Below are 25,967 nucleotides of genomic sequence, written 5' to 3'. Positions count from 1 at the left end.
TCACTAATCATTTGAGAGATGCAAATCAAAACAACAATGAGGTACCATCTCACACCTGTCAGACTGGCTATCATCAACAAATCAAGAAATGACAAGTGCTGGAGAGGATGTGGAGAAAAAGGAACACTTGTGCACTGCTGGTGGGAATGCAGACTGGTGCAGCCACTGTGGAAGACAGTATGGAGTTTCCTCAAAAAACTAAAAATGGAACTCCCATTTGACCCTGTGATCCCACTTCTAGGAATATATCCCAAGAAACCAGAAACACCAATCAGAAAGGATATATGCACCCATATGTTCATAGCAGCACAATTCACCATAGCTAGAATCTGGAAACAGCCTAAGTGTCCATCAGTAGATGAATGGATTAGAAAACTGTGGTACATCTACACGATGGAATACTATGCTGCTGTAAAAAAGAAGGAACTCTTACCATTTGCAACAGCATGGATGGAACTGGAGAGCATTATGCTAAGTGAAATAAGCCAGTCAATGAAGAAAAAATACCACATGATCTCACTCATTCATGGATAATAGAGACCATTATAAACTTTTGAACAATAATAGATACAGAGGCAGAGCAGCCTCAAACAGATTGTCAAACTGCAGTGGGAAGGCTGGGGAGGGGTGGGGGGCAGGAGGGAGGTGGGTAAGAGATCAACCGAAGGACTTGTATGCATGCATATAAGCATAACCAATGGACATAAGACACTGGGGGGTAGGGGAGGCCAGGGGATTGTCAAGGGCGGGGGAAAAAAAGGGACACATATGTAATACCCTTTGTAAGACTGTAAGCAATAAAATAAAAAAAATAAAAAAACCCCAAACCATTCTGTATGGCTATTTCCCAACACAGACCACACAAAATTTCTACAGGGGGGGAAAAAAACCCTCTGCAAATGAACCCAAGGTCAAATATCATAGAATATACAAGAAAATAATCCACCACAAAGAAGAGCAAGCAGACACAAAGCACTGGAGGATTAGCATTCTCAAAACTTAAGTGAAAAGAACAATTGGAAAGACTATAAAATAAATATGTTTAAAATAATTGAGGAGAACAAAGGAAAACTAGAATTCATAAGGAAATATCAAAAAACCATGTAACTAGGACAGATAGATTTGAACTATTATAATAACTTTTTGAAATGAAAAAATATATATAGAGCCATTAAAATTTAAAATGTAAAGGATGGCTTAGACATCAGATTAACATAGCTAGAGAGAGACTAAGTGAACAGGAAGACATACTTGAGGAAATCACCCAGGATGCAGCACAGATGAACAAAGCACTAGAAACTATGAAAGAGAAGTTAAGAGACATGGAGACCAGAAATAAAATGTCCAACATTTTAGAAGAAAGAATGGAGAAAATTGCCGAAACCGGTTTGGCTCAGTGGATAGCGTCGGCCTGCGGACTGAAAGGTCCCAGGTTCGATTCCGGTCAAGGGCATGTACCTGGGTTGCGGGCACATCCCCAGTAGGAGATGTGCAGGAGGCAGTTGATCGATGTTTCTCTCTCATCGATGTTTCTAACTCTCTATCTCTCTCCCTTCCTCTCTGTAAAAAAATCAATAAAAAATAATAAAAAAAAGAATGGAGAAAATCTGGGTATCAATACTGGGAACATTTTTGGTTGAAAATTTTTGAGAATTAAAGAAAAACCTTAATCTTCAAAAGAAATAGCACATGGAACTTCCAAAGATAAGTGACAATTAACCCATACTTAGACACCTTATGGTGGACATGCAGAACAACAAGGAAGAGAGATAATCATAAACACAAATAGAGAGAAAAAAATCCAGAATACCTAAAAAGTCTGATGAAGAAGTTCCAATATCAAGAGAATCCAGAAGACAGAGGCATGGTACAATGTGCTAAGAGGAAATAACTAAATGCAATCCTGTTTGTATCTCAACTATAATTCAAAAGCAAGGGTAACATTAAGACATTTTCAGACAGAGACTTAGAGAGTTTCTTACTCATGTATCCTGGTTGTGGTGGTTACACAAATCTATAAATGTGTTCAAACTTACAGAAAAAAGATATATTACAAGAAAATATATATTTTCCACAATTAAAAAATAATATAATATACCCAAACCATTGAATTTTACACTTTAAATGGGTGATCTGTATGATATGTGAATTATGTCTCAAGGAAGCTGTTAAGAAGAAAAAGAAAAAAAAAAAAGAGGTATACGAAGGAAAACTGATAAATTGTAATGGTCAATATATCTGTCTGTTATATTATTTTCTTTACTTTGCTATAGTTTGAAATTTTTATATAAAAAAATACAATAATTTTTAAAGAATAGGGGAACTCTTACTAGGCAATGCAGTGGTTTTTAACATCGTGTTTATGAATTACCTAAAATCCTCACTCATCTCTCCTTGCCACAGGGCCTATCACTAAGAACCAGAGGCTCCGTGTCACAGAAGGGTCACTTGTCTCAGAATCAGGAAGCCTGAGTTTGTCCCTCCCTGATTGGTGTCCTTGGGAAAGTTACTAGACATCCTGAGTGCCATGTTTTCATCTTAGATCTCTTCTCTCCTCTTCACAGGTGTCCAGAGGAATCAAATGAGATCATCGTGCAAGTGTATTCTAAACCTGAAGAATGGTGAATGCACCAATGTCAGGAAGTGTTCAATACACAATTAAACATGAAAAAATTCCACAGACCTCATCATGGTCAATGCTCTGACCCTCATCCTGCCAAACCCATCACAGCACCATTCACCAGTGTCTCTACTTGTGTGCAATGAGTCATTCCTGGCACGAAGCACAGGGAATTACAAAGGAGGTGGGCCATCCACTGCAGGTGCCACCCTCAGCAAGCCAGAGCTGGGACAGCTGCTTCATAGCTCCACATAATTCTGCATGTCCTGGTTTCAGATGGGCTTTGGGGAGAAACAAAACAATAAAATCCAAGGAAGTTTTTGGTGAGAGAGGACGGTGTGGCTCAGTGTGGTATCCACTGCCCCAGAAGCACCACTGCCAGCTTTGCCTTAGGGCAGCAGTTGGAGGCCACTTACCGATGCTGGCCACGGTGTACTGGTAGGGCTCTGAGAGGAAGTGTGGGAGGGTGAGGATGAAGGCACCCGAAGCTAGGAGGAGACCCCCAATGCCAATCAGCCGTGGACGGTGCACCCGGCTGCCAAAGTAGCTGACGAAGATGATGAGGATGGCGTTGCTGATCTTTGGAGAGAGCAGAGGGACCGAGTGAGACCAGAGACTCCGTCCTCACCCACCCACAGTGGAGACCTGACTGTGCCTTTTCCAGGAAAAGCAGAGAGGGAGGAGGCTGCCCAGTGGTAGCTGGGGCCCAGGCAGAGTCCCAGGGTCAGCCTTGCCCAGAGAGCTTCACAGTGGGACAAGCGCATACGTTTCAGCTTTCCCCTGTTGTCAGAAATTCTTCCCAGCCTCAGCCTTCAAGACTAAACCAAGGGAAGTCTCTAGAAACAATGAAAAGCTCGTGGCCTTAATTTCAACCATCTTAGGACCAAGCCCTTTGGGGCAAAATCCAAGGGTGCCTCCCATTCTGGCTGATTCCTGGAAACAGCACGTGTTCCCTCATTAAACTCCCTGAGGACTTGGGCTTGGTAGTCAGAAGAGCCACCAAGTAACATGCACTATCTCGTTTCATCATGCAACAACTTTCATTTCACAGACAGAATTGGGGCTCGGAATATTAAGTCACTTGTCCAGGTCCATGAGGTTAGGAAGTGGCTTGGACAGATACTAAGTTTTAACTAAATTAGTCCTACTGCCTCTTGGAGGAGGGGGTTTCTGTCCTAGCAGCTCTGCTCCTCACCTGCCCCTGTCCCTCCCTAGGTCTGCCTCCACTTCTATCAATGGGGGACAAGGACTAAGGCAGCCTTACATCCCTACCAGTTGAGCGCACCAGTAACTCCATGTTCCTGGTGCTCACTGGAAGGTGTGCGCTCTGAGCTCCACCCAGAGCCAGGGAAGGGAACCGAAGGCCCCAGCTTGGGGATAAGGGTCATAAATGGTCAAAGGGGTGCTGGCAGATCTTATGACTACAACTACGTCCAACGACATCACCCTCTGGCCAGGAACTTACGTTCGCCTGGACTCGAGCCCTGAATGTCAGCACCCATTGCCCCTGCCCTGTCCACACCACAGTCTCCTTGTGGCTCGAAAAGCAGGTGCCTTGTCTCAGGATATAGGGCCAGAGACTTGGTACCTGGCTCTTGCCAAGATCACAAGTGACCTTCTTATTGCCAAATTCACTGTCAGTTCTCAGCTCTCTTCTTCCTTGATCTCTCAGCACCGTTTGATTCTTCCTGCAACACTTCTTTCCCTGGGTTTCCATGGCACCAACTCCTCCTACTCTCCTTCCCCTGGCTGCTCCTTCTCAATCTCCTTGGCTGGTTCCTCTTCGCTTCCCCAAACTCTCAACTCTCAGAGCTCAGTCCCTGTACCGCTACTCTGGTCTTGGTGAGCTCATCCGGAACAGGGGGCCTCATGGAAAGAGAAGAGAGGGCTGGGCCAGGGAATCTCATCTCCTCACCTGGAGCCACCAACGTTGCTGCCATGATGGAAGGGCTCTGCTGCCTCCCATGCCTCTTTCTCACTGACTTCCAGTGGCTCCTTGTTGACCCTCCCACCCCTGACCTCTTGGCCCTCTGACCTCCCACCCTTGACCTCTCAGTCCCCCCCTATCTTCTCAAACTTTGGTGTGTAGTCACTGAGGGACTGTGTGAAAGCCACATTGCTGGGAGGTCGTAGAGATCTGACTTTTCTGGGGGGTAAAAGCTCTGGCTTCTGTGATGCTCATAATATTGGAGCCGCTGGGCTTGGGATTGCTCCCCACCTGCATGCGTGGGGCTCACCTCCTCCTCGACTGGGGATGGGCAGAGGTCACATAAACTCGTGGGTGGTCAGGGAATTCAATTAGAGGCTCAGAATTTTGAGCCAACAGCCTTGCACACCTGGGGCAAGCTGCTGCATTTGCTGAGCCCCAGTGCCCTCATCTGTCAGGTGGGAGGAGCAAGCAGAGCACCTGCTCACAGGGCTGCTGTGAGGAGGCCCCAGGTCAGGGATCCCAGAACAGTGGGCCTCATGGAAAGAGAAGAGCGAAGCTGAGCCTGGGCATCCCATCTCCTTACCTGGAGCCACTGAGGCTCTGAGCTCAGTGCCTGGTGCCAGGAAGCCCTGGAATTGGTAGCTGCTTCCACCATGCCCATTGCACCTGGCTGTCTCCTTTCCCCAGGTGTCTACCCCAGCTCCCCAGGAACTGTTCTTCCCGGACCCCCCTCCCAGGCCTCGAGATCAGGGTGCACAAGTGGGGTCGGATGGCCCAGAACCTGCTGCTCACCTCATTCAAGCTGGAAATGAGACCCGAGGAAGAACTGGAGAGGCCAAAGCGCTTCTCGATGGTGGTGAGGCTGCTCTTGAAGTAGGCGCTGTACAGGAGCTGGGAGAGCTGCAGGAGGCCATGGCAGAGCACGAACACCTGGGCAGATACCGTGTGACGCATGAGGTCCCTGGACAGTGAGCCCTGGCTGCCCACCTGGGCCTCCCGTTCTGTTTCTGCTCTGTTTTCTCACCTATTACTTAGAAACACTGATTTGATCAGGCAGTCCTGAGGGTGAAATGCCATCATCGTCATATCAGGTTTCTCCTGGGACTCAGTGCGCTCTCAGCCATGCATTCCCAGCATCCCTGCCGTTCTTATCACTGCTGCCATAAACTGCCCGTAAACTAGGGGTGGAGAAGCACCTCTGGGAAAGGCCTGACTAAGCCACATCGCTTGACGTGTTTTCCAACACGATGGCATCTCAGTGCCCTGTGGGCTGCTGCTGTCCTTCCTCCTGTCCTGCGAGGGCTGAAGTCATTCTCCAGCCAAGTCAGGTCACTCCCAGGGCCCTGACACACCCCAGGCCGGTGTTCCACTCCTCTTGACCTGTCCTCCCTTCCCCAGACTCCAGCAATACCTGTGCACAGGCCCACCTCTAATACCCCCATGACTCACCAGGATAGGTGCACAGACCACCTGGTTTTAATGAATGTCCCAAGCTTGTTATCGCCTCTGTCAGGACTATCTGTGATTGTGCTGGCTGTTTCCCTGGATGGGTGATAAGGCCTTGTCTCTGCATTCCATCCTGCCCATATACCCTGTCATATGGGTGTGAGTAAATGTGAATTCTGTGGTTAATGGGGACAGATGCACAGCGGGGAGGGTGGCATCTGGAATCAGCTCCAGGCTGGGCCCTGGGCCCTCCTGGGTTCTCGGCTGTTGGGCGGGGCCCCAGCAGGTTCGGAAGCAGGAGTCGTACATCCCCGAGCCCCCTGGAAGGTGCCCCTTCTGGGGACTGCACTGCTCTTCCAGGGAAGGGTGGGGTGCGGGACGTTTCATAGTCTGCCAACGTTCCTCTCTTAATTGAACGCCTGGCGTCTCAGGAGAACAACAGGGGCTCCACCTTCATTTCTGTTTCCTTGCAAAGCTAATCCTGCCCCCTCTGCAGGGGCCCCGCTCCAGGCTGTGGGATCAGAGCTGACATTTCCTCTTCTACCTGCCAGGGCAGAGCCTTTGCGAGGCCAGCCTGGGGCTCCCGGACAGTGAGGGGGAGAGTGACGGGGTTTGCCCAGGTCACTGTTTTCCGTGGACACAGGCCATCTGAGCATGCTCAAGCCCCAAGTCCCTGGTCCACGCCAAATCCAGGGAAGCGGCAACTGGATCTTGGATGCCTTGCCAATCCTCTTCTTCTGACCATCCCCTAAAGACTAATGCCCCCCAAATTCCATCTGTTGGATGTGTTCATGTGGACACTCTCAGACCCTTTAGACCAGCGGTTCTCAACCTGTGGGTCGCGACCCTTTTGGGGGTCGAACGACCCTTTCACAGGGGTCGCCTAAGACCATCGGAAAACACATATATAATTACATGTTGTTTTTGTGATTAATCACTACGCTTTAATTATGTTCAATTTGTAACAAAATTGGGGGTCACCACAACATGAGGAACTGTATTAAAAGGTCGCCGCATTAGGAAGGTTGAGAACCACTGCCTTAGACTAATCACTTCCCAAACAGGGCTCACCGTCCTTCCCCACAAATCTCTCCCGTTTCCCTTCGTACTCCATTATTGCCATTCAGTTCCCTAAGCCAGAAACCTGGAATCCTCCTAGATGCCCCATTCCTCATCCCTTGGCATTTGGTGCCTCTGCTAAGTCCTGTGATGTCTTCTTGGTGTCTCTCAAGCTTGACCTGCCCTTCGTCTCCTTGTTATGCCTTGCCTCACACCTTCCCCTCTCTCCCTGGCTTACTGCAACAGCCTCTCACAGGTCTCTGTCTGCCCACCAAACCTTCCACCCTCCCACCCCACTCCAGAAAGAGCTGACTCAAATACAGACGTGAGCAGGTGACACCCAAATTAACACCTTTCACTGGCTCCCCACTTCCTACAAGATAAAAACGAATGTCCTTGGCTTGGTATCCAAGACGTGACACGTCCTAGACCTCGACCGACTCTGGCTTCATACTCTGTTGTGGCTGATTGTATTTGACAAAGATGGCCACGCCAATCTCCTGTCCCACATACACCTCTTACAACGTGACAATGGCATTCCTTCATCAAAGGATGGAGTCTCTGTTCCTTTCCCTTCAATATGGTCAGTCTTAGCTGCTTGCTTCTTATGAAGAAAATAAAGCAAAAGTGATGCTGTGCAGCCCCGAGGCTAAGTCCTGAATGTCAACAGAAAATCTACCCGGCTCTTTCTCTTTCGGGACCCTTAGAACACAGACATCACATTATGAGAGCCCAGGCTTCCTACACATGAAAAGGCCACAGTTGGTGTCCCAGGTGACAACTCCAGCTAGTTTCAGCCTGCAGCCAGCATCATGTTACCAAGCGAGCCTTTGGAGGATTCCAGCCCATCTTTGATGTCAAGAGGAACAGACTGAGCTATCCCTACCGAGCCTTAGATAGAGGGCAGATTAAGTAAGCAAACTAAATGCTGTCACCGTTTTAAGCACTAAGTTTGGGGTCACTTTGTTACACGACACTAAGTAGCTGCAACACCTGCTGCCACATCTTCAAGGTCATACTATTCAAGTTCCCCACAGCACACATTCATTGTCTGTGTATTTGCTCACACTCTGTGCAGAATCAACTTTCCCTTATTTGTCTGGATAATTCTTCCTCACCCTTCAGGGACCCTTGCCAGCCTGGGGCTAAGTTATGTGTCTAGTTCAGCGTTTGAAATGAATAAAACTAAAAAAAAAAAAAAAAAAAAAGACCGTACCCTTTTATGTAATGATGTTTACTTTGAATTTATATTAGTTCACACAAACACTCCATCCATGCTTTTGTTCCGGCCCTCCGGTCCAGTTTAAGAACCCATTGTGGCCCTCGAGTCAAAAAGTTTGCCTTGAACTAGACTCTAGTTCAAGGTTGCTTCTAAAAATCCCAGCAGCCTGTTGCTGACTCCTGCACAAAGGCATCTTGACGGCTTGGCGCATGGCCGACATTAGGGACAGCATTCAGCAGAGGCGTGAGGGCCTAGGGGAGACACAATGAGGGCTGATCGAAGGCCAGCACAGTGGGGAGTAGGGGGGAGCCCATCAGGGCTCTTGCAGAGGCTGAGTTGACAAGGCTGTCCATGATTCGAGGTGGAAGAAAAGGGGCAGCATTTTAGCCTGAGGGTCTGGAAGGGGGCAACACCATGTGTGGAGACGGGGTCCCCAGGGAGAGGAGTATCCACGGATAGGGAGACAGTGAGTTCAGTTTCAGAACACCTGAATTTCTGAGCATAAAGCTCAAAAAGACCTGTCTCCTTCTAACCAAATTAGCAATTAATTAGCAGGAGTGACTAATCCCTACCAAATTCCCCAGGAGTCTCATGAGAGGAAGGTAAGGACAGTAGAAGAAAATAATCTGTCTCAGATCTTTTCCTGAAAGACATGCCATTGCTTTTTCCAGTAAATACAGAAATTCCCCATTTTCTCCCTCCAAATACGAGGTGGAAGACTCCGCCTCCATCAGCTGGCACCCTTCCACGCCCCACACCCCTTCACCTCTCCGCCAGCTTTTGGCCACTGCAGCCTGTCAGGGCTGGTGCCCTACGGGTGCCCTGGCAGAAGTGCTGGCACGTATCGGGGCCCTCAGGTTCTAATGCATTCAGCAGATGGAGGAGAATGAGATATGTGACTACAAAGAAGGGGAGAGCAAGGAGAAAATGCCAGGAAAAGAGAAAGTGAATGGATAGTTCCCACAGAGCTTTCTGACCCTGAGCCAGTCAGGATCACCACAGCCACCTGGTCCCTCCGTCTGCCTCCTGAGCACAGGTGGACCAGACCCTGGGACCACGACCCAGGCTGCTCGAACTTACCGAGGACCTGACCCATGGCCAGCATGAGATGGAGCGACAAACCCCCGATACAATGCAGAACCAGAAACCACCCCTGGAGAGCATGGGGTTTAAGAGTCTATGTAGATGGACTGGTGGGAGAAGGGGAAGGGGAAGGTTGGCTGGTTGGGTTGCATCCCACCCTCCACCATCATTTAGACCAGTGGTTCTCAACCTTCCTAATACAGCTCCTCATGTTGTGGTGACCCCCAACCATAAAATTATTTTTGTTGCTACTTCATAACTGTAATTTTGCTACTGTTATGAATCGTAATGTGAATATCTGATATGCAGGATGTATTTTCATTGTTACAAGTTGAACATAATTAAAGCATAGTGATTAATCACAAAAACAATATGTAATTATATATGTGTTTTCCGATGGTCTTAGGTGACCGTTGTGAAAGGGTTGTTCGACCCCCAGGTTGAGAACCGCTGATTAAGACCATCTAGTCTTACAGGTTTGGATGGTTTGAGTTTGGGAGTCAAACAAACCTCGGTTCATGTGCTGACTTCGGGCTACATATTTGTCCTCTCTGACTGGTTTCCCTCTCACAAAGGGGAGCTATAATCACACCTGTTCACATTGCTGTTGGAAGGCTTGTATGAGAAAGGGTCTCTAAAGCACCTGGCACCCTGGCCAGCCCACACACCGAGGGGATATGTATTAAGTTGCGACTTCTCCCACTGGCTCCTCTGGCCCAAGTAAGGGAACCTCTCTGATGCTTTCAAGGTTCCTGCGGCGTGAGAACCTGAGGACAGAAGTTCCCAGAGTGTGCACTCAGAGTGTCACTGGCTTGAGATGCTCCAAGTGCAAAGGATTCCCAGGAGACAAATGTTTGAAAACTTTGCATATTATAATCTTCCCTCGTGAATATTTATAGTTCACGTTAGCATTTTAAAGGTCCTGAGAAAACCTTCCGTAAAGACCTGATTAACTTTTGTTTTACCCAAATTTCTCCATACTTTAACCATGGAGCCCCCTCAACACATACACATTTTTAAATTATATATAACAGATACTAGTATTTTGCAAAATATACTTTAGGGCAGCAGTTCTCAACCTGTGGGTCGCGACCCCTTTGGGGGCTGAACGACCCTTTCACAGGGGTCGCCTAAGACCATCCTGCATATCAGATATTTACATTACGATTCATAACAGTAGCAACATTATTGTTATGAAGTAGCAACGAAAATAATTTTATGGTTGGGTCACAAGATGAGGAACTGTATTTAAAGGGCCAGAAGGTTGAGAACCACTGCTTTAGGGAAAGATATGTCCCTTTCAGAAAGCAGCTTATGGTAGAATCTGAGTCTTGTGATTTCTTCAAAAAGGAAAATAAAATAAAGGTATATTACATGGGCTGTATTATCTTCTTTAAAATAATATGCCATAGTTTTCTATCTCCTCAGTCTACTTTTTTTAAAGCACTATTGCTTACTAATATGTTTGTTTATATCATACATTTGATTTCTCACTATTTGACATCTCCCTTCACCAGGATGTAGACTTCATGGAGGAAAGATAATAAGATTTTTTAGGGTGCCATATTCCCATTGCTTGGTCCATTGCTATTGGCCGATCCATCCTTGTTGCTTGACACAGTTGCTGTAGGGAAGAAACATCTGCACAGCATATGTTTCAAGGTACCTGGCGTATACGGCATACTGTACTTAATATGTTTGCTCCCCCTTTTTTAGCGCTATGTGTTATAACCAGAACCACCTCCTTGAGAAAGGTTGTTTCCCCAGGTGGGGATTTTTCCCTGGAGTTAGGGATTAACAGGACTAAGGAAGAGAATAAATCAGTAAAACCCCCTAGTGTTACAGAAATACCATGTACTACTTATGAAGAACTTGGACTAAGACTGTTGGCAATAAATTTGGGACTTGTTGGGCCCACATTCCCAGGGGTCTGCCCACCAGGGAAAGCTCCAAAGCCTATACCCCTGGAGACCCACCGACACAGGGCAGTCCCAGGGAAGGCAAGCAGCGGGGCTGGGAGGACATAACCTTTACTGGGGAAGATAATCTCCTTCAGTCACTTCCTTGTAGCTTATCAGTAGAATAGTGACCTTGGAATAGCTCTTATAATGGAACACAGAGATTAACCTAGACAAGATTAAAATCAACAGAACTAGATAGAGACAGGATTTTTGGCAAAGGTCAGATAAGAAACTATGGAAATGAAACAATGAACTGTAGAAGGTTACCCAAAACATACCATGATGTGATTATAGAGGCATGCTTATAGGATCAAATGGTATAAATACAGATGCACCAGGACAATAAAAGGAGAACCTGGCTATGCTGATCAACTGAATGCTCCCTCCGTGTCATTCCTTCTTCGCCGACTCCATCCACACCTTTGGGAACCCCTGGACCTGCTGGGGCTGGACCCCCAACAGTCCATACTTGGGGCTGAACCCTTGCTCCAGAATATTCAACCAGCAGAGTAGCTGTCTGCTCCAATGATCTGTCCTCACTCATTTATGAATTCCCCCGTCAGCGTTGCCTCCCATCAGTCTACATGCCACAAAACTTACAAAGCACAAAACCGCCTGTGCTAGCTTGGCTGCCCCACTTATTTACTTGGATCAACTCTAACTTACTTGTGGATATTTCTAAACCCAAACTAAAAAGTTAAAAATTTGTATTTATGTACGAAGGGACTATCTGGGGTGGTAGAAATAGTTTATATTTTGATCATGGTGGTATTTACACAGGTGAACACATTTATCAAAGCTTCTCAATCATTTAAAATCTGTGCACTTGATTATATGTAAACTATATCTCAATAAAGTCGACCTAAGAAAAACTTAATTTTAAAAAGATTTGCAACTGTGAAAGTATTCAAAATAATGTTCTCAGGCTTAGAGGGAATTCCACAGATTTAACAAAAAAATATCATGAGCACTGCAATGTCATTGGAATAAATTTGTTTATTCAAAGAGCCCTCCTTCTCCCCTCCCCAGCAATGCAAGGAGAGTTAATTCAAAATTTCAATTTGTTTACTGAAAGGGTCAATACCCATGTAAATATCTACGTTTGTGTGTGTGCTAACGTAAACATCTACATGTTAAAACTATAGGTCTTTAGGCCCATGTTGCAGAAGGGATCTCGAAGAGAAAGCTAACGCCGGGGGAAGAGCATTCTTGCACGGCATGGTGGGCGGGCAGCTCTAAGACCTCAAATGCTCGGGCTCACAGCTCCCCGCTTTCTCCAGTCCTCGGGAGCATGAAGAGGAAGGTGGAGAGGAAGGAAGCAGGGAAATCAGAGTGGTTGTAGAGATTCTTCCTCTAATACAGAGGAATCTTTTTTCCGCCTGTGCCAAAGAGCTAAGAAAGGCCGAAAAGATATTGAGATGCCAAGCGAAGGCTCAGGGTGGGACCCCAAGCCCCTGCCAAGCTTCAGGGACGTAATTATTATCCCAAAGGGGAAACCAAAGGACCAGGAGGGAAAGCCTCGCAGCTCCGGAGGAACGAGAAGGGTCAACGTGCAGCCTAGACCCGGTTTCCTTTGCTCACACATTCAGGAGCCTCTTTTCCAAACTAAACATTGGAGCTATGACCTGGGGCATCTAATTATGGCTCTAGACACGGCAGAAGTTCTGAAATGTGATCCCCGTGGGGTATTACCTGTTTAACCACTGGTTCAGCTGTCAACCAGCTCTGATTTTGTCCACATGCAACACTCAAGAACATTCTGATGCCTTATGTCCCCTAGAATGTGGAGAGAAAACCACTCATAAGCAGGAGATGGGGCTGGACTGTGACACAGGCTGCGACCTCTTAGTTGGAAACAACTGCTTCTATCCGTAAGTGACGTCTGCCAGCAATCGAAATGAAACTACTCTTCAGAAAGAAGGAAGGAAGAGCCCAGCCAGCATGGCTCAGGGGTTGAGCATTGACTTATGAACCAGGATTCCGGTTAGGGCATATGCCTGGGTTGCTGGCTTGGTCCCCAGTCGGGGGCATGTAGGAGGCAGCCAATCAATGATTATCTCTCATCATGAATGTTTCTATCTCTCTCTCCCTCTCCCTTCCTCCCTGAAATCAATAAAAATATATTTTTTTAAAAAGGGAGGAAGAGAGGTAGGAAGGAAAGGAGGGAGAAAGGGGGCGGGGGGAGGAAAGAAAAGGAAAGAGAGCAGGAGAGAGAAGAAAGAAAAAAGGAGCACAAGGCAACCTCCTTGTCCCCCCCCCCCCCCCCCCCCAGCAATGCAAGGAGAGTTCAGCGTGTAGTGTGTGCCAAGGGCCACCGATGTTGTCTGAGGGAGGGAGGAGTCTCGGAGGTGCCTCTTGCTTGAGTTTCTCCACCTCTGGGAGTCAAAATCCGGCCCCAGAGTCCGTTCTGCTCCTCCTCTCCCTAGGCTGGGGCTGACTGTACCCAGACCCGCAGGAACGTCTCCAAGGCTCGCGTATCTCCTGGGAAACCCCAGAACGGCATAGCCACGCCGACAACTCAATTAGAGCAACGCTTGGCATGCAGAAGCCCTTTTCCCAGTCAGCCCCGGTATGATCATAAATCCACTTACATTTCTTCGCACTGCTTCATTCTTTCCCCTGACAGTGTATTACACGCACATGCGTGAAACTCAGCCCTATGCTCAGCTCAGGCCAACCAACCGGACTGCAGTTCGGGGACCACCACCTCTGGTTTGAGTTTTCCTGTGGACTACACGCACACATCTCAAAACAATATGCTTGTTCTGCAATTTCTTGATTCATCCGTTTAGACGGAAACCATAATAGAAGAGGATTTAGGTCACTTGTTCTTGCACCTCCCCCCCCTCTCCCTCCTCCTCCTAACTTTTAATGGTTCTATCAGTATTTGCATCATGATCGGGTCACTTCACTTGGCAAGTGAACACAAGCTGGGAGCTGGGAGGAGCGGGGCTTCCCTCCTGTGCACACCCCCTCCCTAGCTGACTCTCTATCCACTCACAGTCTTCCTCCCTGTCTTTTTTTGTTTTATTGGTTTTCACCATTGTTTTTTACTCAATGCTTCCGTTATAATGAGGGTGTTGGAGATGAGGGAACTCAAACATGTGCCAGTCTGTCTTCTTAAATTATAAACCCAATCTATTTCCTGCTGCTAAGTCTAGCAAACAAATCAGTAATTCTGTCCCCACGTTTTCAATGGGGGGGGGGGGGGGGAAGTGGCGTACACTTGGTGGACTAAGGAGTCAAACCCCAAAGTGTATCCAAGTCCCTCTCCTCCACCCTCCTTCCCGCCCCGCCCCACTACACCCAAGCATCCTGATAAACATTTATGTGACTGGAATCTTCCAAAGTGGTTGGTGTGTCTCCAGGAAAAGGCACATGGCCAGAGTGGTGCTGGCTCTGGCCCGTCTCTGCTTATATTTCTATTTTTCAGTTTCTCTACCCTCATAGCCCATTCTCAGACCTTGTGGGCAGTTCCCCAAATGGGTAAGACCTGGGAGGTGAGGTTTGGGGCTCAAGAGGCCCTAAGGCAATGGAGGCAAAGAAGGGAACTCAGAAAGGGTGACATCTGGCAGCTTCCCATCGACCTCAGAGGTGCAGGCGTCTGAAAGGGGAGGAGGGCTCCTCTGAGGCCCACCTGGGAGGCCCCTCAGAGCTGGCGGGAAGCGGGAGGTCATTTCTCCCTGTCCTTCCAAAGGAAGAAGAAGGAAACAAAGCAAGGACGAGTGCTGTGTCCTGGAAGGAAGGCCGTCTTTAACCAGTCGCCTGCTTATTACCCTTCTGTACCTTATGCAGGGTGTGACTTTGGATCGCAATCATGGCCTGGTGGCCCCAGAGGAGAATGCCTCTTTTAAGAAGTGATTCAGGAAAACGAATATGTTCCCACACAGGAAGAATGCCTGAACCAGATAAAGCTCCGAGATTCCAAACAGCCAGCCTCGGGTCAAAGTCGGCGGTATTCACAGCAGCGTTATTAGTATCATTACAAACTAGAAGAAGCCTTTAATAAGACAGGGTCCTGGAAAGCCTTGGGAATATAAGAATCTGAGCAATCTAAAAGGAAAACAAAACACAGATTTCCATCGCAGCTTCATTGTTCCTTAAGAGGGAAGTTGAAGAGTTGGACCTGGGAGGGGAGGCCAGTTGAGCCAGACCCGACAGTTCCCATTGTCCTGTGCAACTATTCTCTCCAGCATCGCCGTTGCCAGCCTCCCTTGCCTACAGAGTGGCCTGCCTGCCTGTCAGGGTTCTCCTAAAATGACCCCAAAGGCCACTGTTTGAGGCCTGTGATGGCCACATCAGGGAGGGCTGGAGCCCTCCTCAACTCCAGGCCTTGCACTAAACTGCATCCCACATGTTTCGACTCTGACTTCCAACCCGTTTCTGAAATTCCTGCCCCAAAGCGTTGCCGTTACCCCACACCGAGCCCCCCTCTCAATTCCGGTTCTTGCACCGGTGGGTGCTTCAACCTCCAAATCAACCCTCGAATCCATACCACGCTCTCCATCTCCACTGCGGCCCTCCAGTCCAGGTCACTGCCAGGTCCCATCCAGTCACCATCCTAAGCTCCTACCTTCTCCCTAATTCTGAGATCTTGGCACCCCGCGTGTACCTGTCTAGTCCTCCTTCCAACCTATTCTTTAACCAGCAGCCACAGTAACCTTTTAAGAAATGTTAAGTATAACATTCACACAAAAAGTTACAAGTCATACAGACAGAGTTTGATAAAATTTTACAAGCTGGGAACATGTGAGGGACCAGTACTCAGATCAAGAAATAGAAGGAAGGAACTCTTACCATTTGCAACGGCATGGATGGAACTGGAGAGCATTATGCTAAGTGAAATAAGCCAGTCAATGAAGGAAAAATACCACATGATCTCACTCATTCATGGATAATAGAGACCATTATAAACTTTTGAACAATAATAGATACAGAGGCAGAGCTGCCTCAAACAGATTGTCAAACTGCAGCAGGAAGGCCGGGGAGGGTTGGGGGGCAGGAGGTAGGGGGGTAAGAGATCAACCAAAGGACTTGTATGCATGCATATAAGCATAACCAATGGACATAAGACACTGGGGGATAGGGGAGGCTAGGGGACTGTCTAGGGCAGTTGGGAAAAATATGGACACATATGTAATACCCTTTGTAATACTTTAAGCAATAAAAAATAAATAAAAAAAATAATCTCAAAGCAAAAGACATTCAATAATTAAACAAATATTTATCTAATAACAAAAAAAAAGAAGAAGAAGAAAAAAAAGAAATAGGCCCAGGCTGGTCTGGCTCAGTGGATAGAGGGTCGGCCTGTGGACTGAAGGGTCCAGGGTTTGACTCCAGTCAAGCGCACATACTTCGGTTGTGGGCTCAATCCCTGGTCCTGGTCAGGGCATGTGTGGGAAGCAACCAATCGATGTGTCTCTCTCACATCGATGCTTCTCTCTCTTTGTCTCTCCCCCTCCCTTCCACTCTCTCTGAAAAAAATCAATGGAAAAATATCCTGGGGTGAAGATTAATAAAAAGAAAAGAAAAGAAAAGAAATATCACATTCCCAGCTTCCCAGAAGCCCCCTAGTGCCCTTCTCAGTCACCACCCACTTGCAGGATAACAACTCTCATGAATCCTAGCCACACAGGTCAGTTTGCCTGTTTCGTACTTCACGGAAATACAGTCGTATAGTATGTCAGTGTGATCCATCGGAAACGGAAACCAGAGCCTGTCAGGACCCTGTGAAACACCCTCCGTGGACCCCACCCACTCAGATGAAGATCAAGCAGAGGATCCCACCTTCTAGAGCCCTCCTGCCCCAGCCCAATCCACTTGGCTCTCCCTGAGCTGCCCGCCACAGCTGCCTCTCCTCAGCTCTGAGCTACCTACACCCATCGTGGGAAGCAGCTGGAGCTTGTAGCTGAGTGGAGCATCGAGGGCCCGGTGAGATGATGTGTGGCCCCAGAGCCTTTGGGGGTGAGGCCGTCTCTCCACCTGGGGTTCTTCACTCCCACCCCCTCCCTTGGTTAGCTCCTGCTCACCTATCTTTCTGGTGGCAAAGAAAGTCCCTCCTGTTGCACATTCTCTATTGTTCTTTCAGGGCATTGAGCCTAGATTGCAATGACAAGCACCTCGATTCCGCAGTCTTGGCACCCAGCGTGTACCCGTCTAGTCGGCCAGCAGGGTGTGGGAGGGACCTGACCACAGAAGCGCAGCTGCTGCTCTATGAGGAAGAGGCGATCCGCTGGGCAAATATTTGATGATGAATAAATCAGTGGGAATGAATAAACTTCAGTGAATGACACCACCAGTGACCCCTGCAGCCACAAGTTAGCAGATGTAAATTGATCAAAATGGATCACAAAAGTCCTTGTAGAAATGGGTCATTGTTTCCCTTCTACTGTAATGTAAATATCTGATATGCAGGATGGTCTTAGGGGACCCCTGTGAAAGGGCCGTTCGACTGCCCAAGGGGTCGCGACTCACTGGTTAAGAACTGCTGCTCTAGAAGAGCCCCATTTCTGAAAGCTATTCAGCCCCTGCCTAGGAAGAAAGGACCACATGGAGTCCGAGGACCAATCCTCAGATTAAAATAGTGACTCAGCAGCTGCCTTTGGGGTCTGGAACTAGATCCCCATTGGGCTTCATGCGATGTTGGCTCTCCTTGAACAAGGCCGCAGCTGTGGGAAGGTGTCTCGTCACTTTACCGCAGTTCTCTCTGCTCCTGCTCCCCGAGGCCAGCGCCTCCTGCCTTCTTAGACTCCATGCAGCTGCCAGTCATCAGCTTGGAGGCTGTGCCTGAAATGGAGCCGCAGGGATACCCCAGGAGAACTCCACTTGCTAAATCTGCAGAGAACCAGGACCAACGGGCCTTTGACACGGCTCTCTGGGAGGTCTGACGCTGACTTGAAAGATGAAGAACCTGGAGGCTGTGTGATTTCTAACAGCATACATGATTTGGTCCATGTGGAGTATTTGATCTAGCCTTTAGATGGGTAGAGGGCTGCCCACAGACCCTGCCTATCCTTACCCCAGGGTGGGCAGCCTGATCAGTGAAGGTTGCATCTGCTTGGTCCTCTGTGGTCATCCCTGGCCAGCCTCTAGTCCAGCTCCACTTTCTCCATCATTTCAACTTATTTCTGGACTTTTCCAGAGAAAGGGCTCTGCCTTCTGTAGCCTCACGTCTCTGACTTTCTATGTGTCTCCCAAAGTGGTCCCTCTCCCCCCCCCTCTTCTGCCTTTCTCCCCCTCCACTCCTCAGATGGGCAAGGAGGAGGGGGAGGGAGGAACATTTGTAGGAGCTGGATGGGGAAAGGTAAAAAATCTGAGTGGGATACAGCCTTTAGGCCGAGAGAAGACTTCAGTCAGAAATGCCCACAGAAAATGCCCAAAGCCTTTCTTTCTTTCTAATACTCACCTGAGGACATCCTGGGAGGGAGGGAGGGAAGGAAGGAGGGAGGGAGGGATCAGCTGCCTCCCACACACTCCTTGATGGGGGATCAAACCCATAACCCAGGTATGTGCCCTGAATGGGAATAGAACCAGCAACCCTTCCGGCCCAAAGCCTGTCTTGGAAATAGTTCCTCAAGTCCCAGGCTGGCATGACAAAGGAACGGAAACTGCAAGGTCAAGGCAGGAGGTCAAGTAGGGCATGCTAACCTCTTTCCCATCAGAACGCCATGTTTAGATAAAAGCAACTGTGACATCCTTCCCTGGTACCCACACCCTCTGGCACTCCCTACGGCCCGCCGAGGACTCCAGGGAGCGACGCGGGGGTGGGGGGGTGGGGGCGGGGTGGAGCGAGCCACAGTGATTTCCATCGTTGCTGGGAGAGGTCGTTCAGGATGTCAAGGCCTTTTCTGCACCATGAAATGTCCAGTCTAGACACCGGAAATGAGAGAACGAGTGGGAGCAAGCGGGGCGGGGGTAGGGGGGGGGTGGGGAACAAGCCAACTTCTCAAATCCTCTGCTTACCTACAGCATTTAACTTTAAGCTACAAATATCAGTAGTAAGAACACCCTCCTCAACCTCTGAGCACATTTGCCATCACCAAACTACCTGGGAAAAAAGCAACTGGCATGGAACTCAGCCTGGCACAGCAGGGCTGCATGCCCGGAGGATCCCAGGAGATCCCTGGATCCAACATGTGGCCCTTGGAGCTCCTCCTGGCCAAAAGGAACTGCCCTCCGCCTCCTCTGCCTCCTCCTTTCGCCTGGCCCAGAGGCAGGTCCCAGGGCCCGAGGTTCACAGCCTTTGGCTTGGCCCACCGCCACCCACAGCAGGAAGCTCTCAGAGGCCTTCACTGGCCAATCGAGGATGCTCCCCAAAGTTCTTCCATCAATTACAGCTCCACATGAGTGATTTCCATTCCCTGGGAACCATTCCAGTTTAATATGATTCGTTCCCAACTTTAATGAATGTCTCAGGGACCAGGATATTACAGCCACCTCAGTGACCTCTGCATGTGAATCACTACCCGGATATATGCCTCGCCTCACAGCAGAGGTGCATCAGAATTACCTAGAGGGCTTGTTGAAACAGCCTGCTGGTCCCTACCTCCAGTGTTGGATTGGGATAGGGCCCACGGATGTGCATTTTTTCTCCTCTCTCTCTCTCTCTCTCTCTCTCTCTCTCTCTCGCTCTCGCTCTCGCTCTCGCTCTCGCTCTCGCTCTTTCTCTTTCTCACCCAAGGATATTTTTCCATTGATTTTTAGAGAGAGTGGAGGAGAGAGGGAAAGACAGAGAGAAATATCATGTGGAAGAAACACATTGATTGGCTGTTTCCTGTACGTGCCCTGCTCAGGGCCCAGGCTGGGGAGGAGCCTGCAACTGAGGTACATGCCCTTGACCGGAATCGAACCTGGACTCTTTGGACTGCAGGCCAATGCTCTATCCACTGAGCCAAACCAGCTAGGGCAAGAATCTGGATTTCTAACAAACTCTTACCATGCTGATGCTGCTGGCAGGGGACCACACTTTGGGAACCACACCTTAGGCTCAAGTAGGTTCTCCTAAATGCTAACCTAACCCTTCCTTCCAGACATCTCTTTCCCGGAGACAAGGCCCAACCTTTACCCCAAAGGAATGGGGTAAAACTGAGACCATCTCTGCCCTCCCTTGACCATCTGCCCATTCTGAGCACAGGGTCTCCCCACTCAGTGAGGGTCTGACTGCTGAGAGCCCCCACAACTAGCCCTGGCTGTGCACCTCCATCCACCTCCCAACTCCTTTGAATACTCTGCTTCACCTAGAGCTCTTGAAGGCAGGTGCAAGGGAATGTGTTTTCATCATTCACACCTGGTTGGTTTTGGCTGGGGTTTCTACCTGCAGGGTTTGAGACTCCTGAATGAAATCATAAATAAGATGATTTAGATGGGGAAAGATTAGCTCAACAAAAACATATCACCTACCAGCTGCAGCCCTATGAGACAGCGGCAGACATGAGTGAGTGGCAGACTTGAATGAGCCGCAGACATGAGCTCACTCACCTTTCCACCACCACTGTCAGCTCCTGTCTGCAGCCCAGGGGCCTGTGGCCTCAGTAGCAGATCACAGAACAAAAACTGAAAAGTAACCTAAGCAAGGGGGCACCTAGACACTGGTGAGAGGCTGGGAGCCTGAGCCATGTGGAGGAGGGAAGCAGACCCTGATCACAGGACTGTCAAACTCTGGGAAGGATTAAATGGGATGCCCGTTCCAGGATCCTAGCAGAAGATCCCCTCTAAGCACACCTTCCTCCCATCAGTGACTTCAGCAAAGCCCCTTTGGGCCCTGCACCCCTCCTTTCGGGGTGAGCACCTCTCTTAGAGCTCTCCTTGGGCTGCTGCCACATTTTGTCCCATACCTATCCTGAAGGTCACTGACCTTTGACCCTGGGGCATTGCAGATTCTTGCCCTAGCTGGTTTAGCTCAGCGGATAGAGTGTCTTAATTTGGTTAGACTATAGTTACCAGTTATTCAGCCAAAGACTCGTTTAGGGTTGCTATGGAAGTGGTGTGCAGATGTTATTTTAAAAATGTATATAATAAAAGCCTAATATGCAAATCGACCAAATGACGAAACTACTGGTGGAATGACCAGTCACTATGATGCACACTGACCACCAGGGGGAAGAGGCTCAATGCAGGAGCTGCCCCTAGCCCGCAGGCTCTAGGCCAGCCAAGGCGGTGCCAGGCAGGGGCGGGGCTGGGGGGGTGCAGTAATCATCCTGCCGGTCGCCCCGCAAAGGGAGGTGACCAGCGGTGGGGGGAGGGGGGAGCAGGGCCGGTGAGTGGGCGGCACCAAGCTGGCCAAGATGGATGCCAGTGGGAGCCCTCCAATTGCCCTGCCAGTTGCCCCACAGATCGGCCCTGATCGCCAGCCAGGCCTAGGGACCCTACCTGTGCATGAATTTCATGCACCAGGCCTCTAGTATATAATAAATTGACTTTAAATAAGGAAGATTGTCCTAGAAAATCTGCATGGGCCAGATTCAATCAATCAGAAGGCCTTAAAAGCAGGACAGAGTGAGAGATGAGGGAGGCTGTGGACAGCAGCTTCAGCCCATGCCTGTGATCATCCTTTCCTGGCTGCCTGACCTATGAAATCTGGTTTTGCTTATCCAGCCCCCACAATTATGTAAGCAAATTCCTTTTAATAAATCTCCTAATATCTATACATATACATATGGTGTGTGTGTCTGTGTGTGTATTTTCTATTGGCTCTGGTTTGAATGAACCCTGACATTGACAAAATAATGGTCTCCCCAATGTCCTTGTCTGAATACTCAAAACCTGTGACTACATTGCCTTACATGGCCAAAAAGACTTTGCAGATATGATTATGTTAAGGTTCTAGAATAAGAAGTTTATTCTGGATTATCTGGGTGTGCCCAATGTAATCACAATGGTCCTTCCTGACAAGAGGGAGGCAGGAGTGTCATTCAGAAAAAAAGGTGAGAGGGAGAAAGATGTCAAGATGCTAAGCTGCTGACTTTGAGGATGGAGGAAGGGGCCATGAACCGAGGAATGTAGGTGGCCTCTAGAAGTTAGGAAAGGCAAGGACACAGATTCTCCACTAAAGCTTCCAGAAAGAGCACAGACCTACCAACACCTCAATTTTAGGTCTTCTGTCTTCCAGAACTGTAAAATAGTAAGATCATGTTTTAAGCCACTAAACTGATGGCGATTTGTTATAGCAGCAATACAAAACGAATACAAACCCTGATTCATACCAACACTTTCTTTCTTCCCCACGACCAATGCTCTCACTCAGGCTGCCTTTTCCCCCCCAACAGGACCACACCGCCTCCTTTCTGGTGTCTCCTTGAGTCTGTTCTTTTCTTCTCCATAGGAAGTCTCAACTGTCCTGACTGCTCAGTCCTGAGAATAGTGCTCCCTCTTGTTTTAAAGAAGGGGTCCTAGTCAACCACAAGGTTCCATGACCCAGGGAACCAATCAGAGTCCTGCTCCATGATTTTTTTCCACCTGCCCAAATCCCTCACATGTTTTTTATGTGTTTCTTATCTTTTTCTTATCGATTATCAGGAGATCCTTAGGTATTCTAGACATTAGTCCCTGGTCAGTTTTAGACTTTGCAAACATCTCACAATTTGTCATTCTTTTTGCCTTAAACATTCTTCTCTGTTATTAAGGTAGATAAATCTTTCTTTAGTTGGCATTCTCCTGATAATATCTTTTTTTGTCCTTTGATTTTCAACCTTTTCTTTTAAAGAAAGTGTAACTAAATCTCCCTACTCTCCTCTCTCTCTCTCTCTCTCACTGTCCAGTCTGGATTCTCTAGCTTTGAAATGGTGACAGAGGTCCATGTTCATGTGTTGTAATTTCTGATAAATACAGATTTATATCTACTTCATTTCACGGTGCTCCTATTTATCGTGACATCTTTTGTTTGTTTGTTTTTGCCTTTTAGTCACTCTTTTCCAGCCTTCTGTTGGTTTAATTAGGTCTCTACTTTTCACCCTCTTCTGCTTTGGAAGATAGGCCACCATTGCCTTTTTTCTTAATGATTACCCATACATCTTCACATGCCTAACTGACTTAGCCAAGACGAAAGGTAATGAATTCTTCTACCCTCCACCCAAACAAACCAAGGACTTAAGATTTTAACTCCAATTTTCCATTTATTGGTGTGTATTATTCACCTTCCATTTTTTTTCTGACCCTCCACCAGCCATTATTCTTTTTGTCTATCTACAATCAGTAATCACTACCACTTTTTGTACCCTATCCTTCCCTTCTGTGTCTGATTTCAGGCATTATGAATTTCATCCTGTAGTAGTTTATTTTAGTGAGGACTCACGATTACTAAATTCTCTGCCTTGGATTTAAAATCTCTATTTTTTCCTCTTGAATTATTATTTATAAAATTTGAATTTGGTTGTACTTTTCTCTTAGCATTTTGAAAATTATTCCATTATTTTTTAGTATCTATTATTTATATTGAGAAGCCTCTTGATCTAATTATTAATTTTTATAAGTAACCTGTTATTTCACTTTAGTAGCTCTTTTTTTTTTTTATTGCTTAAAGTATTACAAAGGGTATTACATATGTGTCCATTTTATCCCCCCGCCCTAGACAGTCCCCTAGCCTCCCCTATCCCCCAATGTCTTATGTCCACTGGTTATGCTTCTATGCATGCATACAAGTCCTTTAGTTGATCTCTTACCCCCCTAGATCTAATTATTAATTTTTATAAGTAACCTGTTATTTCACTTTAGTAGCTCTTAAAAGTTCCCTGTCTACTGTTCTGCAGATTCAGTGTGATATGTGTGGGCATATCTTTTTTTTTTTTTTGGTAAATTCCTGTCAGAACTTACTGTGCTGTCTTTATATCGAAGTATTATGTGTTTTATGAATTCTGGAAATTCTCTATAATTTTTTCAACATTACCTATCACATATTCATTCTACTCTCACTCATTTCAGACTCACTTTGGACTTGGTCCTTATTGTCCCCATTTCTCTTAACCTGCCCTTCACAGTTTTCATTTATTCCTCTGTGCTGCATTTGGGGTGACTTCTTCAACCCCATCTTCCACTTACTAATAATAATCATTGAATGTAGAGGTGATTAAGTTAAGGATTTCAAGTTGGGAAATTCTCTTATCTATTATTTTGCCATTTGTTGCATCTAATCTGCTATTTAACCATTCACTGAGTTTTTATTTTCTATGTCAATATTTTTCATTTCTAGAATTCCCACGTGTTTTTCAAATCTGCCTGTTCCCTTTTCATAGTGTTTGTTCTTTCCAGGTGTTTTCTATTTCTTCTGGTACCTCTTTAAACATTTTAATGTATTTTTATAGTCTCTTTCAGAACATTCCATTACTCAAAATCTTGCAGTGCTAATTTTCCTCATTGATACTGCCTGTTGCTTATGGTGGATCATTTCCTTGTATAACTTTTTAAAAAAAATTGATGAGAGACAGCGAGAGAGAGGAAGGGAGGGAAAGAAGGAGAGACAAAGAGAGAGAAACATTGATTTGCTGTTCCACTTATTTATACATTCATTGGTTGTCTCCTATATGTGCCCTGACTGGGGATCAAACCCACAACCTTGGCATATCAGGACGATGCTCTAACCCAGTGGTTCTCAACTTTCCTAATGCCGCGACCCTTTAATACAGTTCCTCATGTTGTGGTGACCCCCAACCATAAAATTATTTTCGTTGCTACTTCATAACTGTAATTTTGCTACTGTTATGAATCGTAATGTAAATATCTGATATGCAGGATGTATTTTCATTGTTACAAATTGAACATAATTAAAGCATAGTGATTAATCACAAAAACAATATGTAATTATATATGTGTTTTCCGATGGTCTTAGGTGACCCCTGTGAAAGGGTCATTTGACCCCCAAAGGGATCGCGACCCACAGGTTGAGAACCGCTGCTCTAACCAACTGAGCTACCCGGCCAGTTTTGTTATAAGCATCTCTTCCATGGCATTGTTTTCTCTTGGGAATTCTAGTTAGTCTGGATTATGGAAGTATCCCTCCAGAGTGGTTTCACTTTTGTGTTTACCAGATGGCAAAGAATTATCAGCAGCCTAGAACAGTGGTCAGCAAACTGCGGCTCGCGAGCCACATGCGTCTCTTTGGCCCCTTGAGTGTGGCTCTTCCACAAAATACCACGTGCGGGCGCACACATACAGTGCGATTGAAACTTCGTGGCCCATGCGCAGAAGTCGGTATTTTGTGGAAGAGCCACACTCAAGGGGCCAAAGAGTCGCACGTGGCTTGCGAGCCGCAGTTTGCCGACCACTGGAAGAAATGTTTTAAGCTGATTGATTTGCTTAGAGATTCCCAGGCCATGTGCATGTACAAGTTCTGTTCCCAGAGCCATAGCACACAGACTTGGGGTTTTGATTTCTCAAAGGAATTATTTCACCCAGGGGTCCTGTTAGACATAAGCCTCTTTGCTGCCCCTAGGGTGGTGGCAGTCTTATTAGTTCTCTTCTCACTCAGGGGCCCAGAGTTACCCATGAGTGTGAGAGCCAGCTCCCCATGTCATCTTTGGTACCTGTGTCATTACTCACACCAATCTCCATGAGGAGTTTCTTTACTGGTCCAATCACACACATCCCCCCCCCCCCCCCCCCCCCTGCAGGGTCAGCTGGTACATTCATTGTTTCGGTGTTTCATTCATTCCTCAA

At 47.3% G+C, this 25,967-nt stretch overlaps 1 protein-coding gene across 5 annotated transcripts in view; it reads right to left on the bottom strand.

Moving 5' to 3' along the window:
• The window catches only part of SLCO2A1 (solute carrier organic anion transporter family member 2A1), a 79,837-nt gene that overhangs the window by 41,680 nt on the left and 12,190 nt on the right, over positions 1–25,967 (bottom strand). For 4 of the 5 annotated variants that reach the window (XR_004971553.1, XM_036332549.1, XM_036332550.1 and 1 more), the window contains exons 2-3: positions 5,343–5,480; positions 3,037–3,199 (exon numbers count right to left, since the gene is read on the bottom strand). Coding sequence is in view for 4 of the 5 variants with exons in the window: in XM_036332549.1 (XP_036188442.1) it covers positions 3,037–3,199; positions 5,343–5,480 (301 nt within the window). In the remaining variant the exon portion in view is untranslated. Of the gene's footprint in view, positions 1–3,036; positions 3,200–5,342; positions 5,481–13,013; positions 13,095–25,967 lie in introns of those variants that run through there. The other variant, XM_036332548.1, reaches the window with a different exon arrangement.

Source organism: Myotis myotis, unplaced genomic scaffold, assembly GCF_014108235.1.
Source record: "Myotis myotis isolate mMyoMyo1 unplaced genomic scaffold, mMyoMyo1.p scaffold_m19_p_13, whole genome shotgun sequence".
NCBI lineage: Eukaryota > Metazoa > Chordata > Mammalia > Chiroptera > Vespertilionidae > Myotis > Myotis myotis.
Note: the sequence above shows the minus strand (reverse complement) of the source record. Positions and strands in the feature narration are given on the sequence as shown.